Genomic DNA, 18,823 nt, shown 5'->3' on the forward strand with positions numbered 1-18,823 from the left:
ATAGAAGTTTGTCTTGTCCAAAGGCTTTACATTCAGCTCTACACCCAAGTTTAACCATGTTGCACTTGCTAAAGACCTATGCTCCTTCTACCATCCCCTACAGTAGAACACTTCTTTGCTGCCAATCCCACCAACCAAAGCCAAGCTAATCCTAACATTTAACCTTGGCTTTCCCAGTTTATATCACCATCCAACTACGAACCCCCCACCCCACTGAATCATTCCTTGGTCACCTTTAACACCAATTTGGTCTCACCATCCTTCCTCAAGTCCCCTCCTGAGAACACTAACCTCTCAACAGAAGAAAGGACAGCTATTCATAATCCCAACATAGATCGTGATCTAACCATCCTCTCTGGATACAAAGGCTCCACCACTGCCATTATGAATTGCAGTGGGTACCTGACAGAAGGCTTCCCCCTGCAAAATCCTCCATAATGATACCATCACAGAACTACAACTTAACCTCCAATGCTTTGGTCCATCCCAGAACCTCTCCCCTGAGTCCATCTCCCTCTTCACTCTAACAACATTCCATTCACACACACACACACACACACACACACACACACACACACACACACACACACCTTCTACATGCTACCCAAAATCAACAAATCCAGTAATCCTGGATGCCCCATGGTAGCTGGTTAATGTGCTCCTACCAAAAGAATTTCAGCTCTTGTTAACCAACACCTCCAGTCAATTGAATAAAGTGTAGCCTCCCACATGCTCTGGACTCAGGGCCAAGACACCCTATCCTCATTCCTCCATGACCTCGACACCTTCTCTTCCACCTGCTTCGCATGGTCTTCCTCAACCCAACGTGCCTCCTTTCTGGATGTTGGCCTCCACCTCTCTAATGACTCCATCCATACCTTTGCCCATATTAAACCCTAGCTGCATTTTGACAGCTGTCACCCCTTCCACACCAAAAAGTCACTCCCGTATGGACTGGCCACCAGAGGACAAAAAATGTTGGAATTATGTGAACAATATTCTTCACCAGTGCCTTATCTATCTTAGTACATGGAAATGCGGGACATCCTCCCACCATGTCTAGAGTGGCATTCTATCACCCACCCAACTGACATAGCTTCCTAGCCAATCCCTATCCCCACTCCCCCTTCCCACAAGGGTCATATTCTTATGGAAGACCCCGTGCAAGACCCGTTCATTCCAACCCTCACCATCATCACTTCCTACTCCAGTCCTGCCACAGACTTACCCTATCCCATCAGAGTGGGCCACATGTGAAAGCAAGCATGTCATATACCAACTCTTCTGCAATCACTGCACAGTGTTTTATGTCTGTATGACAACAAACCAATTGTCCACTAGAATGAATGGCCACTGCCAAACTATGGCCAACAACTAACATGATCACCCTGCAGCATAACATGCAGCTGGACACAACATACTAGAGATAATGGATGCTTTGCAACCAGTGCCATCTGGATCCTCCCCTCCACCATTACTTTTTCTGAACTATGCTAATGGGAATCACCCTCACAACACATCATTCGCTCCTGCAACCTTCGTGGCCAAAACCTCCACTACCCCACTGTCCCCACACACTCCATTCAACATTTCCCTTTCTTCTGTCATGTCATACCCTTCTAATTCACACCTTCATGTCACCTGCATTGTGTGCTACATTGTTACAGGCTCCGATACCAGTGTATCACAAACCTGCTGCCTCCCTCCACACTGTGAGCTACCTATCCCCAAACCCTCTTCCTACCTCCCATCTCCCTCTCCTTCTCCCTCTCTGCCTCCTGAATGAAACAATCTCTACTCCACCCCACCCCAGTACATCTGCCGAAATTCAATCCCGGCATTGTGCGCCCAGCCAGTACGATGTAGGGGTGCAGGTGTGTGTGTGTGTGTGTGTGTGTGTGTGTGTGTGTGTGTGTGTGTGTGTGTGTGAGAGAGAGAGAGAGAGAGAGAGAGAGAGAGAGAGAGACTTTCTTGGCAACATGTAAAAATAAATAAATTATTGCAGATGAACTTTACTGATCTCACTATTAAAAGGTGACATGTTTTTGTAGCATTGTGTGCGTGCTGTGGATGATGAAACCTTCCAACGTATGGTGGAACGTCAGTATGAACAGCTTCGCAAGGAACGCATGAAGACGGAAGAGGCACCTCCAACTGCTGAAAACTCAACAGAAGATTCTCAGCCTAAACCTGAGGTAAATAATTGCTTTTAATTATGTGAAATGATTTTGTATTTTGAGTTGCAGTGCAAATTGTTGCATATTCTGTTTGCTAGTTGTCTTGTTTTGCTTCTTTTGTTCTGAATTGCATCAGTTTATAATTTCTGTAGCTTCCATTTTCACAGTGTAGCATATAAAATACACACAATAATAATTTTTAATCTAGACAATGCTTGTTAAAGATGAAATTGCCCAGAGCTGCAGTTTTATACTTCATGTTTTAGTGCATACCACAGTGTTATGCGTTTCACACCATATATTTCATTGATCTACCTGCACAGATTTCATGAAATTGTTTTCTCTATCACTCTTCATTTTCTGTCATTTAAACTGTTTTACTCACAAAGATGTGAATTCAAATTTTTAAAAAATTCAGGCATAAAGTAGTATTGAAAATAACACTATTGTGAAAAGGATAGTTTGCTACTCACCAGATAGAGAAGGTGTTGAGTTCTGGACAAGCACAATGAAAAGGCCACTAAATTATTCTTTGGAAATAGAAAGCATGCACACATTCACAGAACCATGCACAGGCACGGCCACTGCGTCTGGATACTGTGGCCAGGCTGTGGGCTCTCTTAGAGTGCGTTTACACCTGTGCACCTTACAGCTAGTCACCGTGTGACTGTGTTTGCCCCACGTGCAAGTAAAGGCACGGGTTTATGTTCATGCCTCTTTCTCAACATGTGCATGCAAGTGGTACCATTCACACCTGTGTTTACACTGGGTGCCTCATCATCTGTGTGGAGCAAGCTAGCCATACAGCTACCAGTACCTAGCCGCAAGGCACACAGATGTAAGCACTCCTTTATTGTACCCCTCTTGCTGTACCCCAGTTATTGTAAGCTGTGTGCATGCTTTAGTAAGAACCATTATCTCCAACATTGGGAAATTGCACATTATAAAGAACTTGGTGGGAAGGGGTGGGGGATGACTTGCCCCACCAATTTGCTTAGGCTGTTGTACAGCATCAGATGCCCCTCAGCCAACAAAGCACAAAGGTTAGCCTCCATGATCACAAATAACTAATAGTTGATGGGGATATTCATAATAACTGAGTGTGACAAAATATAATGATATTTATAATGAGAGAAGGAAATAGTGAGAATCTGCCAGAATGGCATGTGTGTAGTTTCTACTTTCTTAATGGCATGTGTGTAGTTTCTAAATCTGATGAACGATGTGGTGAGTAGGATGTCATCCTACCATTTCTGATAGTTGTGCATTGTTTGAATATTAACAAAGAATGGCTGTTATTACTGCTCAACAGTAGATTGGCTGTACTACATCATGTCTGTTTAGAAGTGTGGTAGTGTATCATAACCTGTGGGCCTTGTATCCTGATCTAGCCATTCTGATTTATATCTTCAAAAATTGCTTGAAATGAATCTGGGGTAATGTCAGTGAGGTTTTCGATTTCCCTTGTTGCTAAACTGTTGAGTCCTCATCGTCAATTGTGGGGTCCTGCCCACTTGTCGCATATAGGGTGCCTAAGGGATGCTGCAGTCTCGGAATGCTATACAATTCAAGCAAATAACATTAGTAGTTTTATTTCAATAAAGCAGACAGACAATACTTAAATTTGAAATAACAAGGGTCTCACAAGCGATGAGCGACATGCAAACAGAAGTGTTCTCCCCTATAGACAACGCCCCAACAAGCAATGGATGTGGATCACTGATAACTGTTCTCGTAGTGCTCTGCTAGGCTGTGCTAATACTCTGTGAATACTATCCACTAATATCTGGCCAAGGCTGGCAGGAACAGTGCTTGTATTCACTTCCACTAGATGCCGCTCCTGGTCAGCGCGCTATTGGCTGACAGCTTCTCACCGCTTTCTATGGTCTTGCGTTCTTCATCTTCATTCCAGCACTTGTGGTTATGCCAGAACAAAAACTCGGCTAGAATTTTGCACAAAAGTTTTGCTGAAATTCTGTGTAAATGAAGAATGTGTTGGAGCGGCGGGGGAGTGAGATACAATGTTTGTGAATGTGGTGTCACATTTCTTGCTTCTAAGTAAACTTGTTAATGACATTGAGAGCTTTTTTATTTCAGTTACAGATCCTGAATATTTGACTTTAATAGTGACAAAAGAATAAAGATCAAAGAGGGCATGTGTATATGAAAATGCACCATTACTGTCTCAAACTTGTTTTTTCATTTGTAAGAAACAATTTTGCATGTAGTTATTATTATAGTTAATAAGTGAATGTGCATCAGCATTACTCTGAAACTTAAAGAGAGTTACATTTTTGGAAACTGCTCACAGTATTTTAAATATTTGCAGTTGACAATGCTCTGAAACCTTTCTTTAACCACATTATTATCACAACCTTAAATTAGTGACAGGATCAGGACATTGTCTGAACATAAGTTAACACACGTAGTGGAATCCAGAAGTGTGCTAATCTTGTGTTTTTATCATTTGTAAGTCATTTATCCTTTTAAGAAAGAAATTACCTCAAGTAGTCCAATTTTATTTTTCCAAAGAGACGAACTTTTATTTTAAAATGTAGAAATAGAAGTCAAATCTCTGGTACTTCAGTATCATTCATATGGATGCAACATAGATTATTCACTTATGTAACTGATTTAAGAACACCACCTTTATAGTTTTGTTAGTATTATGTGCTGCATCATTATTGAATTCTTAGTATTTGGCTGGATGCATCTTACTTTTTATGATTTATTTTCAAAGTGCTGTGCTACATGTTTCTGTTGTGACTCTGTCAGTCATCTTACTCCCAGCCCCAGATGGTTTAAGACTTTCTTTCCAGTGCCGAGTTTAGTACTTTTCTTGATTCTGTCTCTTAGTCTCATATGCTGTGTAAAGCATGTCACATAATTTTGCTTTTACTTCATTTTTTCTGGTCTCTAGTCTGAAGAAATTTTGTGCACAAATCAATATATTAGCGATTTTGAAGAGAGTCTAAAGTTTTATTGCTGTCATGTTGTAGCCAATGGATGTGCAGCCAAGCAATGAACCTGAACAACAGCAGCAAACAACACAGCCGCCACAACAACCACCACCACCACCGCCGCCACAGCAGCAGCAGCAGCAGCAACAACAACAACCACCACCATTGCCACAGCAGCAGCAAACATTGCCACAACAACAGCTGCAACAGCCGCAGCTGCCACCACAACCCCAGCAGCAGCAGCAGCAACCTCAGGCACAACAACAACAACATCCGCCACTGCAATTACAATCTCAGTTGCAACAGCAGATGCAGCATCCTCAACAGCAACACATTCTTCAACAGCAGCAACAGTTGCAGCAGCAACAGCAGCCAGCACCGCAACAAACTGAACCTGGTCCTATGGCACCAACAAAGTTGCCCTCTGAAATTACTCAATCCCCAGCACTTCCCTCTGTACCACCCCCACCTCGTAAAGTATCGACACCACCAACAGTAGGTTTACCACCGGCAATTGCAGCTCAGCAGCATACACCCCACATGCCTGCCAGTCATCCAGCAGGTCAGCCAGGGCTGCCTCCCCCTCATCAACAACCTGGAGGACCACCTGGACCACCATATCAAGGTTATCCACCACCACCACCAGCAGCAGCAGGACCAGCTGGTAATCCAAATGCACCACAGACAGTGCCAGTACCACCTCGCCCACCACACACTCACACTGGTTATCCCCCATACCCTCAGCAGCAACCTGCTTATCAGCCATACACGCAGTATCCTCCACATCCTCATACATATTATCCTCCTTATCAGTACCATATACCTCCGAGACACTATCATCCTCAACAGCATCCAGATGTGGCATCACACCAGGTACAAAACATTTAATATTATTTTCTGTCATAAACATTGAATATCTTGGAGGAGTAAATAGTCTCCCTAAAATACTGCATACAGTGCAGCATTAATTCAACTGATGTATGTGTGACATAATAATGTTTGGCATAAACAGCAGATTCTTTATTTTATTATTATGTAGGGCCATAAATAATTGCAGATTAAGCTGCACACAGCCAGAGTAAAGGGTAATGGTGCACTCTATGCTAAGTATCCTTATATTCTCATTTCAATATACTTCAATACTACACGGAGAACCTTTTATTTTGCAGTTGGCAGGATCTGTTTTTATACTCTCTTCATATAAAATTTGGTAACTTTTTATAAGTAATCATTACGGAATACCATTCATAAACCTCGTGATCTCGGTAGCAACACCTCCACTACTACCGCCACCACAACCACCACCACCGCCATAATTGACAATAGGTATTTAAAGTACACACACCTTCCATGTCGCATAAAAACATATACATGTTGTATTTTCTCCACTGTCACAAAATGTGAATTAATAAGAAGTGAACAGGTGTAAAAACTATTAGTAATAAACATCTTGTATATTTTCAATCTGTTTCTTTTTATTTCCTATTTATTAATTCTTTCAGGGCACTTTCATATCCTTCTCATTTTTTTTTTTTTTTAATTGATACTCACTTTACTTCCTCCCTACATGTATTGAGGGGCAATAATGTAATTTTTTTCTACCTTTTATAGCTTTGAAAATTTGCCTCTTTTTAAGTTTTCTCTGTAAAACATTTTGGGTTCAAAATATTTAGTATATGTTTTGATTCTGTAGGATCGACTGCCCCATTTGTATGTGGTGTTTGTTTTTGCGGATGTTACTTCTTCTGAACTGCAAAGAAAAATGAAGTAAATATATTTATTGCTCTTTGTTTATAGACGCTATCAGCAAAAAACAACAGTTGAGATAGATTCGGCCATTTTGTAGATGGCACTATGGTGACATGACTCAGCAAAATGCACTAAAATTATATATGGAATAATTGCTCACAAAAAAATCACTTAAATTTTTTTCCAGCCTTGATCACGTTATAAATGAAACATTTTGCAGTAGTGAATGGTTCCTGTGCCTGTTGCTTCTCCCTCATATTAACTGCTTATTGAGCAAAGGAACTGAAGTGAAGACCTGTATTTTAAAGTCGAGATAACCCAGAAAGAAGTGTGTCACATAATCAAAACACAGTTCTTCCCCTTCCGCCCAGGTATCAAAGTTTCATTCAGTGGTTGCAAAGGTGCTTTTGCAATGTTTCTGTTTCCCTGGTGGTGCATCTCAAAATTAAAAAGAAGACTTTTTCCTGATACTATAACAATATCTTAAAAAAGCTGCTTTCTCCCAAATTGTGCCTGATTATTCATCAGCAACATTTTTGATTGAAAAGTTTTAAAACGAGGCCATTGGACCAGATTTCAAGAATACTACAGGAGCAGACTATCACATTTTTTGTGACACTTTTGCCACCAGAAAACGTCAAATAAGACTAAACAGGAGAGTGGTGGCTTGTAGTAATTTTACACAATACTAGAGGAATGAACATTTTAGCAATATAAAAAATATTTCAACTCTTATAGCTAATAAATATGAAGTATGTGAGAAAAGTAATGATACAGACAGCGCTGCGAGCGATCTGGCGACACTGTGTTCATCCCTTCCAGATGCTCAGTCCATGTTTCAGCTCCATACAGCCATTACAAGATTTTTGAAAGTGCCATCAGTGAAATTGTGTTTTTGTTGTGTGTTAAAAAATGGAACATTGGAATTTAGAACAACGTTGTGCAATCAAGTTTTGTATTATACTTGTTGAAAAGTTAAAACTAACATAAGGTGCACATTCCTTATCAAGAGCACAAGGTTTTCACTGGCACATGTCTCCTTTGAAAGGCCGAGAACACCTTGAAGATGAACCTCATTCAGAGAGACCTTCAACTTCAAAAACCAACGAAAATGTCAGACATGTGCATGCTTCTGCTGCTTAACAATAAGGATGATGGTTGTTAGAAACATGCCCTTGGAAGGCTCAGAAAAGGGTGAATGGAGTGAGACCAGATGTTGCAGACAAGTGGAGGCTGCATCATGACAATGACACTTCCACCACGGAATTTCTGACCTCAAAAGGCATTCCTGTTGCTGCACAGCCGCCCTAGTCACCAGATCTGAGTTCTTGTGACTTTTTCCTCCCTGAAATCAAAAAATGTCTCAAAAGGATGTCATTTTGGGACTCTGGAGAGTATTCAAAAGAACATGACTGACATGTAAAGGCCACATCAGTTGAAGCCCTTCAGTGCTGCTACCAAGTGGAAACGATGACTGAAAAGGAACTACTTTTAAGGGACAATATTGTTGTTTGAAAAAAATAGAAACTTTGATAGATAAAAAATCGGTCTCGTTACTTTTCTTGCACACCTTGCAAATACAACTATTAAAGGAAGCTTTCACTACTCCCAAGTGTGTATATAAGGTATTGTGGTTTCATCTTAATACATTGATTAGCCCCGTGTTGTTAAAGGATGAAGGAGGGGAATCATAATCTGAACAGTTATGAAGTATTCATTTGGCTTTCGAAGCTAATCACAACTTATCTTAGTGAACGTCATTCTGCACAGGAAGTGATGAAAATAATTTGAGGAAAAATTATCTATATATGTTGCAAAATAACTGTATAACTGTTCATTTTGTAACTTTGTTAACAAGTCCTAACTATGTTCTAAACTACTGCAGGTGACACATACACAGTGTTTTATGTAACTCTGTGTGTCTCTCTTCTTACTGTTACTGTTGTTAGGTAGGAGGCCTACCTTATACATCACACAGTTCAACACAGCCATTATTTGGCATTATATTGTTTCCAGGTTAATCTCAATTTCCTTCTAATCTTTTTTTGGTCTATATAATTAATCAAAGTTGTTACTTTCCTACTTGTAAGGCTTTTAAGAAATTGTGCTTGTGATGTTGTTATTGAACTCACATGCTTAAACCTTAAAATGCCAACCATAAAAAACAGTAGCTTTATTTATTGCTTGATTCTGTAGCTTCTCGCAGAAATAAAGCAATCACTATATTTTATTTCACTCCAGATGAGCCAATAGATGAAGGATGTGTAAAATAAGTGAAAGATTAAAACTAAATAACCAAATTGAAGTTTCAGGTAGGATGCTAAGGTAACCAAAGTGAATTAAAAAAATAACAACAAAAATGTTATTCATTTTAGATATGACAGAAACTCTTGGTTCCTGTATGTCTTTCTATGTTAAGAGTGATCTGGGATACAATCCTGGCTCTGATTTACATTTTCACCCTATTGAAACAGTGCAAAGTTTGGTTGGAAAGGTGGAGGGGATAATTTGGTAACTAGATAATGTGTATCCCTTCCTTATTCTACTGATGAACATTGCACAGAATGGAATTGTACATGGATCCCAGATACTTTAACATAACAAAAAGTGGAATGTGGGAAAAGCATACTGAGGGAGGGAAGATCTGTCCAGACTGTTTTCTGATAATACTAGAATATTTTAAAATGACCTTGCATGTGATGCACAGTTCCTTCTTTTTATTGCCTCCGTTTGTTATTGACATATGCTTGTTTTTTTTAATAACTATTTTGTTTCAAACATATGCTCTCACCATGAATTACACAGGTATTATTTAAATCTATTAACTTATTTTGACTTACCAAGGTGGCAATACTTATAAATGTATTGTAGATATGTCCTATCGTTGATAATTTACAGGTCCCCAATATAATCAGACAAATGCTCCTTTGGTTTTTGCCTTTCCAAGTCAGCAGTATTAGGGCCATGTTTTGCGTTTCACACAAAAATGTCTGACTATTGTTATCATTTCAAGTCTTATGTAACTCATTTTGTGGTCAAACAGTAGGTCTATGCACAATAAATTGCATTTGTACTTTTTTGGCACTAGAGATTATTGCGAGTTACTATTTGTCTTACATTGCTCCATGGTGAAAACAAGCGGTAGCCTTTAACTATAAAGCAGTATTTTCCCAGAAGTATGAAACAAACTACATTTTTTATCATGGCACTACCAGATAATACTTTTTCATGGGTAAAAATACTCCCGAAGGTGATGCAAATATTTTACCATGCTCATACACTACTGGCCATTAAAATTGCTACACCAAGAAGAAATGCAGATGATAAACGGGTATTCATTGGACAAATATATTATACTGGAACTGACATGTGATTTCATTTTCACGCAGTTTGGGTGCATAGATCGTGAGAAATCAGTACCCAGAACAACCACCGTAATAATGACCTTGATACGCGTAGGCATTGAATCAAACGGAGCTTGGATGGCATGTACAGGTACAGCTGCCCATGCAGTTTCAACGCATTACTACAGTTCATCAAGAGTAGTGACTGGCATATTGTAACGAGCCAGTTGCTCAACCACCATTAATCAGACATTTTCAGTTGGTGAGAGATCTGGAGAATGTGCTGGCCAGGGCAGCAGTCGAACATTTTCTGTATCCAGAAAGGCCCGTACAGGACCTGCAACATGCGGTCGTTCATTATCCTACTGAAATGTAGGGTTTCACAGGGATCGAATGAAGGGTAGAGCCACGGGTCGTAACACATCTGAAATGAAATGTAACGTCCACTGTTCAAAGTGCCGTCAATGCGAACAAGAGGTGACAGAGACGTGTAACCAGTGGCACCCCAGACCATCATGCCGGGTGATACGCCAGTATGGCGATGACGAATACACGCTTCCAATGTACGTTCAACATGATGTCGCCAAACACGGATGCGACCATCATGATGCTGTAAACAGAACCTGGATTCATCCGAAAAAATGACGTTTTGCCATTCGTGCACCCAGGTTCGTCATTGAGTACACCATCGCAAGTGCTCCTGTCTTTGATGCAGCATCAAGGGTAACCGCAGCCATGGTCTCCGAGCTGATAGTCCATGCTTCTACAAATGTCGTCGAACTGTTCGTGCAGATGGTTGTTGTCTTGCAAACGTCCCTATCTGTTGACTCAGGGATCGAGATGTGGCTGCACGATCCATTACAGCCATGCAGATAAGATGCCTGTCATCTCAACTGCTAGTGATACAAGGCCTTTGGGATCCAGCACGGCGTTCCATATTACCCTCCTGAACCCACCTATTCCATATTCTGCTAACAGTCATTGGATCTCGACCAACACGAGCAGCAATGTCGGGATATGATAAACCGTAATTGCGATAGGCTACAATCCGACCTTTATGAATGTCGTAAACGTGATGGTACACATTATTCCTCCTTACACGAGGCATCACAACGTTTCACCGGGCAACGCCGGTCAACTGCTGTTTGTGTATGAGAAATCGGTTGGAAACTTTCCTCATGGCAGCACGTTGTAGGTGTCGCCACCAGTGCCAACCTTGTGTGAATGCTCTGAAAAGCTAATCATTTGCCTATCACAGCATCTTTTTCCTGTTGGTTAAATTTCATGCCTGTAGCACGTCATCTTCATGGTGTAGCAATTTTAATGGTCAGTAGTGTAGTATCATATCTCTGTTTTCTATAGTCCATTTGGTTTCTGTATAAAAGGGAAAAACTATAATTTGCTTCTCCTTGGTGTGTATGTTCCCAAAATATTGAATGTATTTTCAAAGAGCTGAGAGTTGTGTTTTAGCAGGAAATGTAGCATCACACAATATCCAGTTTAGTGAAGAAAAGAATGTCTTCTTGTGCCTGATTTCTTTTTTTCTTGCTAAAATTCATCTGAATATACTTGTGGCAAATTATTGTGCGTATAGCTTTGCACACAAATGAAAACTCATTTTTCTTTCCAAAATTACTCTGTCTCATTTACAGGCTGTAAATAGTTGCCCCACCATATTATTATTATTATTATTATTATTATTATTATTATTGTTGTTGTTGACCTTATAGTTGTCAATTAATTTAGTTTTGTGCCAGTTTCAGTTGTTGTTGGAACACTTTGTGGAAGTCTGACAGATTTTGTAAGTTTTGTGCATTTAATTAATGTCGACATGTTTATGTGATAAAATACCAGAAGCTTTTTTTTCCCCCATGAGGCGTAAATACAATAAAATTACAAGTAAATAATACTTCTTGCTGAATATACAGATGTATTAAACTAATGACATCCATCTTTCAACTGTCTCAAGGGATGATCTGTTACAGCTTGGACATTAACTCCAGTCTAAAGAGATGGACATCCACTTGGTTAGGTATAAAAGACCTAAAATGGCAAATTATAGATGCTGTAAATTGAAGACATCACTGTAATAACTTTTGAATTTCCTTTCATTACCCTTTATTAAGAAGCTCTGTTTCATTACCAAAATGGGCTGTTAGCTACTTTTCCGTTTGGAGTTTAACATGCTGTTTTCTTTACTGTATCAGACACACACATCACCAGTTGTACTCCTTAGCAACATTGGTATCTGTGCATGAAGTCAGAACATGCCTCAGTGATATGAACAGTTCAGTCTAGAGATTGAAATATGAAATTTGAATATGTCATAGATATGTTTGTTTTATATTTTTATTCAAGAAATTATGCTCTGCATAAATAGATAACTATTAAAATTTTTCCACAATCGGTTGCTAGCATTGGCGTATGCAACGTCCTTAAATTGTAATGGTCAGTGTGTGTTGTACTACATCAAATTTTCTTATATATGGTTCTTTAATCAGCAACTGCTCTAAAAAAGTTGGCAACATCTTTTTTAAAAGAGGAAGTAGTGTCTATCCTCTGATAACAATCAGATGCCCTGTTAAAACTAAATAAAGAGAAGGGATGAACAAATTTCCATTGTAAGCAATGCCCAGTGACCTTTGTTAAGAAGCAGTCTGTTAATGACAAAAACCCTTTAGAGGCACACAGTGGAGAAGTATTTTGTACACATATAATTGCATACTATTAGCATTATTTCTTCATTCAGAAATATTTATCCTGATAATTGATAGGCTCATACATATAATAATTTCAAGAAATATTTAGACACATGTTCTCGTTTGTTAGTATGTAGATTTATTTTCCTTTGGGACATAGTAAAAATGGAATGAACCAATTGTCATATTCTCTTCTAAATTTGATGGCAAATAATTTTTACTGCTCAACACCCTGACTGACTTACTGGATACCTCATCTGTGCTTTCACTATTCAGATGATATTGTAAGACCCTTAGTTGCAAAACTGTGATTTACCTTTTGTAATTGATTGTCAAAACTAGCTCGGCTGCAAAGAGTAATAAGTGCAGTATATGCAGTCAATATTTCTGCATTTTCAGATTTCGTCCTCCAGTTGGGTGCTTGTTGTTTTCTTACAGGGTGTTGATCCAAGTGTTAGTTATTCACCAATGGCTGAGGTTGACCGGCCTCCCATGGATGATGCTAATATCGATCGTGGAGCATCAGTGGAGCAGTCTGCTGATGGTAACATTCAGATATGAGGAAATTTAAAGATGTTATCATTTAATGCTTCATTTTTGTACTCTTAATAGGCATGCATTTGACACTGCTTTGTATTATTATATTTCCTTTACTTTTACGTATTGTATTGCTTTTTCTGAAACAATGCTTTATAATTACCACACTGCTAAAAAGAAGTAATAATCTTAATATTTACCAATAAACTTTGTGCACTTGTTTGAACCTTAATGGGATTCTTGTTAGTTGTCCTTACCTATTTATTGACAGTGTGACGTGGAATACTTAAATACAAAGACAGGTTAAAAAATGAATTTTTTCAAATTTTGATGTTGTCTGAAAAGTTTTCCTCCAACAATCTCAAAGGTTTTTGAAAATCATTGCAGTTACATGGATAAAAATTTTTCAGATAATAACAAATATGATTTGCTGTAATTAAGGATAATAATAATGGTACACACACACACACGCGCGCCACACACACACACACACACACACACACACACACACACACACACGCCCACACGCGCACACACACACACACACACACACACACACACACACACGCACGCAATATTATTCCATATCATTGAGTGTTGACAGTGGCACAGCACATTGCTGAAAAAATGCTCAAGGTAATAACTACAATTGATTGTACTTGTTTTTGCCCTACAGATCATTGTTCTTATACCCTGTAAAAATAAAATACTGCGGAAGCAATTGTGTCCTCCTTATTAAGAAAACCACGGCTATTGGATATAAAATGCCTTTCAGTTTATATTCTGAAATTCAAAATACAATATTTGTTCTTTGTAGTACACTTACAAGCACATAAGTTTGTTAACAAGTATCTTACGTTGCAAAGATGCTTTTGTATGTGTGTGCATGACTGAAAAGAACCAAACATTATTTTGCATGAAAGACTACAGAAAGCTTTGATGTATTGTACAGTATTTACAAGGAAACAACATTTAAGAAAATGTTTTCATATTTTATGAAAGAGTAACGTCTGTTGAAACTGTGCAACAAAGATCTACACACATTTAAAGACGGAATTATTTTATCTTTGCTTGATAGTAATAGAACAGTAATGCTTGCAGTATGTTAGCCTTTAGGAAGTAATTCCTCCTTGGTAGCTAATATTGTATATTGAAATTAAACTGTAATGATATGAAAATCCCACTTGCCAGCTTCATGCAGAGATCTAATCTTTGATTGTTACTATGCTTTGTGGCTAGTGTAAGGTGGTGCTACAAGGAATGTGCATGGTCCTCATCCAGGCATTATCAAAGTTGAGCATGCTTGTAAGGAAGAGAAATTAATTGCATAAACAAAGAAATTTTGCTGTTTCAGATACTGTTGTAATGAAAGGAATGCCAAGTGACATTGACCATGCTTCTGATAAGAATAAAGATGGAGACTGAGCTAGGAAGGCTGTTGTATTAACAACAATTCACAGATTTCAAAATGAGTATCAATGTATTAAATAAAGGTTTGCTGCTTTAACACAAGGACAGTTCTCTGTGTTTTATCTACATAAATCTATTTGTTACTGAGATCTGATGTATGAATGATAATTAACTATAAGAGTAGTCATTTAGTTATCATATTCTCACATGAGAGAAGAGAGATAGACATTTTTGTGAGATTTGTTGTGTGTGTATCTTGTAGTTGTAATACAAAAGCAAGTAATATTGATGTATTATACATGAACTTAAGGGCTACACTATGTCAGCTCATACAAATAAAATAGAACAAGGAAAATAAATGTATCTCAACAAACTCCATCTTGATAAAGTTCTGTGCATGTATCAGAATTGACAATTATACCAGTAGTGAAAGTAGGTGTTATTGATTAGTTTCTGATATTTATTCCATGGTCCATGAATGTGGTCTTAGAAAGCTAGTTAGCAGCACACACATTTATTTAAATCCACTGGACACCTTAAGTACTGATGCAGCTTTCAAGAAAAAAAAGAATATTTCTGATGTCAAGCACAATAATGAGTATGTGGTATTAAATCTGCATTGTTTACTGTTATTGTTACTCTTTTTAACAATTGTATAATTGTGTATTTTAGTTATTTTCTGCTGACATCACAATGATGGTTTCAAATCTCACCAACAGAATTTGCCACAGGCAAGAGGTCAGCTTTCTGCTTCTGTATAATGGCACACAAGAAATTGTTCCAGGTTAGGGTACTCATCAAAGGATTTTTGTTGTGTGAGGTGACCAATATTTATGAGAATATGTTTAAAGATGTAAAGATCTCAGAGCAAAAGGATGAAGCTGGCGCCTCTTTAAATGTTTGCTGAAGGTGCTAATCCACAGTCCTCCAGCATGTGAAACATTATTAAATATTTACACTTACAATCTAGTAAAATTATACTTTAAATCCATGAATACATACTGCAACAACTTTTACTGGGGATGGGAATAAGCAAGCATACGTTCCAAATCTGTTATACTTTGAAAAGGACTGTCAACATTTTTGGACATTATTTAGGCTAAACACTAAAATCATTTGGGCCATTATGCCAATATTGCAGGATATTTTAACCATGATACCAGTGATTCCCAAAAAAATCAATGTTTGATCCCTAACTATGGAAGAGACCTCAGAGAGAACAGAAGCACATGACTTTGATGTACAGCCGATGCACTCTGTAGTGCACTACGAAGGTGCAGTTTCATTCCAGTTTACTTAGTCCGGAAATTCAAATCAATATTACCATTACAGTTGGTATTGCCAGCACCTGAAACCTGATACATTCTAACCTCCTTATCATTATAGTTCACAATCTCTCATGTCTGTAAATCTTACTGTAGTGTCTACCTGTGGCTGCCATAGCACGATTCTTGTTCAGTATAATTTTGTGATTTCCCGGTTTCCAAACCTATTTTCCTACTACTGATTTATTCCCCTTCTCCCTGTCTCCCCTTGCTCTTCTTTCTGTGGATGTTTTGTGTTTGTTTTCATTAGTCACACACAAATTTTGCTGCCAGGAAATCTTAAAATGTGATGTAATATAATATTGGTAGATAAAAAAGTCTACTGAACAAATGGTGGCAGGAGAAAATGCATAAAAGATGTTGAAACACTCAAGTTTTAAGGGCCCTTTCATCTGACTGAAGGGTTGAAGGGCAAGGAACAGGAATGAAGGTAAAGGGTGGGTGAAGTTTAGAAAGTGAGAATAGATATGGGAAATTTGCCCAGCCAGAATCCCAGGCCTTGGGAGACTTACTGGATGGGATGAGAAGGAAAGACTTAGACTGTTGATGACTGCACCAGAAAAGATTTGAAAACCTGAGAACTTAAAGGTCGAATGTAGAGGTAACTAGGCGAGTGGGAAAAAAAACCTCCTGAAATAGTAAGAGTGGTAAACTAATTGCTGACAGTATCTAAATAATGTAGGAGCAAAGAAGACCCCTCACCAAACAGCAAAAGTTTTGAGTCATTGACAGACTTACAAAAAGATTAAGTTTATTTGTTAGCTTTCGAAATAAATCCTTTGTTGAGCAAGAGTTACTCAATCACTCATTCTTACACGTGTCCCGACATTGTCCTTATCTAGCTTGACAAAAAATTCATGTAGCTTGACCTAAACAAACAAATATACCTACTCTTTTCTGTGCATGTCGATGTTTCAATACTTTTGCTATTTAGTAAGTGGTCTCCTTTGCTCTTATTTACATTTTGCAGAATCTGTGTGTGCTGTACATAGAACACAGGTGTGGGGTTAGAGAGAAGAATAGTTACTTTGGAAATTCAAAAAATAAATAGAAAAATGAAAGGGATGAAGAGGAGGAGTATTAACAACAATTTAGCACATGTTCTAAAGCCAGTTTCCAACTGTTGAGTTCAGAGAAACTGGTGTTGGGAGGGAGAATCCATATGGCACATGGTGAAATAGGCACTGAGGTCATGGCTGTCATGTTGTAGAGCATCCTTTGCGATAGGATATTGTGTGTGCCTAGTATGGACTGCCTGTCTATTTCCATTAGTCATAACTTATAACTTGGTGGTACTCACACCAATGTGGAAGGCCTAACAGTGTTCATGTAACAACTGGAACTCAACCTGTATAGTTTTGCAGGTGGTTCTCCCGTTGAAAGTATATGTTTTGGCAGTTTTAAGGTATGACCAGGATATTTCGGAGATTAAAGGGTGATGAAAAACTATTCTAGGTGGGGTTGGACCTCGCTTCTGGGCAGGAGTTAGGAAGTCAGCCCTGCTGAAATACATTTAAGTTTACTAAGACATGCATATGTATTATAAGTGATGTACCTTTTAGGTTGGTATGTGTTGCATTGGGCATGCATGCACGTGCCTACACACACACACACCCTTGGGTTTGTGAACAACATGGCAGGCTTCTCTTTTTTAAAAAAAATATTACTGAAGGGAGACCTGCAACCAGCCACTCTATTTGAGTGCGTGGTAAATTTCAACTTAACTAGTTCAGTCCGTGGCACATTGTCAGAGGACAGAGAGGGGTGTTCTTACACTAACTGCCTGAAACTATGCATAGTTATGGTGAAATAAACTGTTCATTCAGTGTAGCTGGTTGCACTTTTTTCTTAAGTAATTCTGTCATGTAACCATGAAGTCAATATACATGGTATCCCTGTTAATTTGCAGTTTCCTCATGGTAGAAAGGTATCACCGTAAATACATTAATATGAAAATTAGTGATATTGTCTAAGATGCACCCTAAAAATGTTTGCAACGTTAGGACATGCCAAAATGCTGTCTTTTTCTCACATACAATGAGATACATTGTTTCTTACTACTCTGTATCATGTCACTATCCACCTTCTTAGCACTGAATTTGCAGATGTAAAGTGAAAGATTTGAAAGCTTAGATCTTTTGTTTGCATGTGCAAGGCCAACCTAAGGCCAAAGTAGTTAATAGAACAGCCAAGATGTAATTGCAGGTACTTGAAGTCCTGTGGAATTTGCTTTAGTATCTAAATATAAATACAACATTTCTAATGTTGAATAACAAATGCAATGTTAATCAGTAGAACAAAAACAGTGTACCTGTTATTTAGCTTAAATATGGAATTCTTCTCTCAAGAAGTAATGGAAGAATCCATAAATAAAATAGTTCTTACAGAATGATTTATTATAGAATGGACATGTCCTTGTAATCATTAAGCAAGAAATTCAGTGGAGAAATTATTACATTGTAACAGAAGTTGTGGTATGTAAGCAGCTCTCTTGATTGTTTTGAAAAGAACTTTAATGCTTTTGCTGTACAACAGAAAGTCTACTAATCTGGAGCAGACAGCTTAGTGGAGAGATTTGTAATTACTCCACTGAACAGAGGAAAAAGAAAGTGTTCAAAATAC

At 38.4% G+C, this 18,823-nt stretch overlaps 1 protein-coding gene and 1 long non-coding RNA gene across 7 annotated transcripts in view; one reads left to right on the forward strand and one right to left on the reverse strand.

Moving 5' to 3' along the window:
• The window catches only part of LOC126412793 (uncharacterized), a 113,831-nt gene extending 98,520 nt beyond the window's left edge, over positions 1-15,311 (forward strand). For all 6 annotated transcript variants that reach the window (XM_050082570.1, XM_050082569.1, XM_050082571.1 and 3 more), the window contains 4 exons: positions 2,052-2,195; positions 5,177-6,010; positions 13,368-13,473; positions 14,821-15,311. In XM_050082570.1, the coding sequence (XP_049938527.1) occupies positions 2,052-2,195; positions 5,177-6,010; positions 13,368-13,473; positions 14,821-14,891 (1,155 nt within the window). In that variant the 3' untranslated portion in view covers positions 14,892-15,311. The remainder of the gene's footprint in view (positions 1-2,051; positions 2,196-5,176; positions 6,011-13,367; positions 13,474-14,820) is intronic.
• Positions 6,690-18,823, reverse strand: part of LOC126412794 (uncharacterized) — a 42,342-nt gene continuing 30,208 nt past the window's right edge. The window contains exons 4-5 of the long non-coding RNA XR_007575342.1: positions 13,246-13,467; positions 6,690-6,887 (exon numbers count right to left, since the gene is read on the reverse strand). This is a non-coding gene — a long non-coding RNA (uncharacterized LOC126412794). The remainder of the gene's footprint in view (positions 6,888-13,245; positions 13,468-18,823) is intronic.

The sequence above is a fragment of the Schistocerca serialis genome, chromosome 7 (assembly GCF_023864345.2).
Source record: "Schistocerca serialis cubense isolate TAMUIC-IGC-003099 chromosome 7, iqSchSeri2.2, whole genome shotgun sequence".
Taxonomy (NCBI): domain Eukaryota; kingdom Metazoa; phylum Arthropoda; class Insecta; order Orthoptera; family Acrididae; genus Schistocerca; species Schistocerca serialis.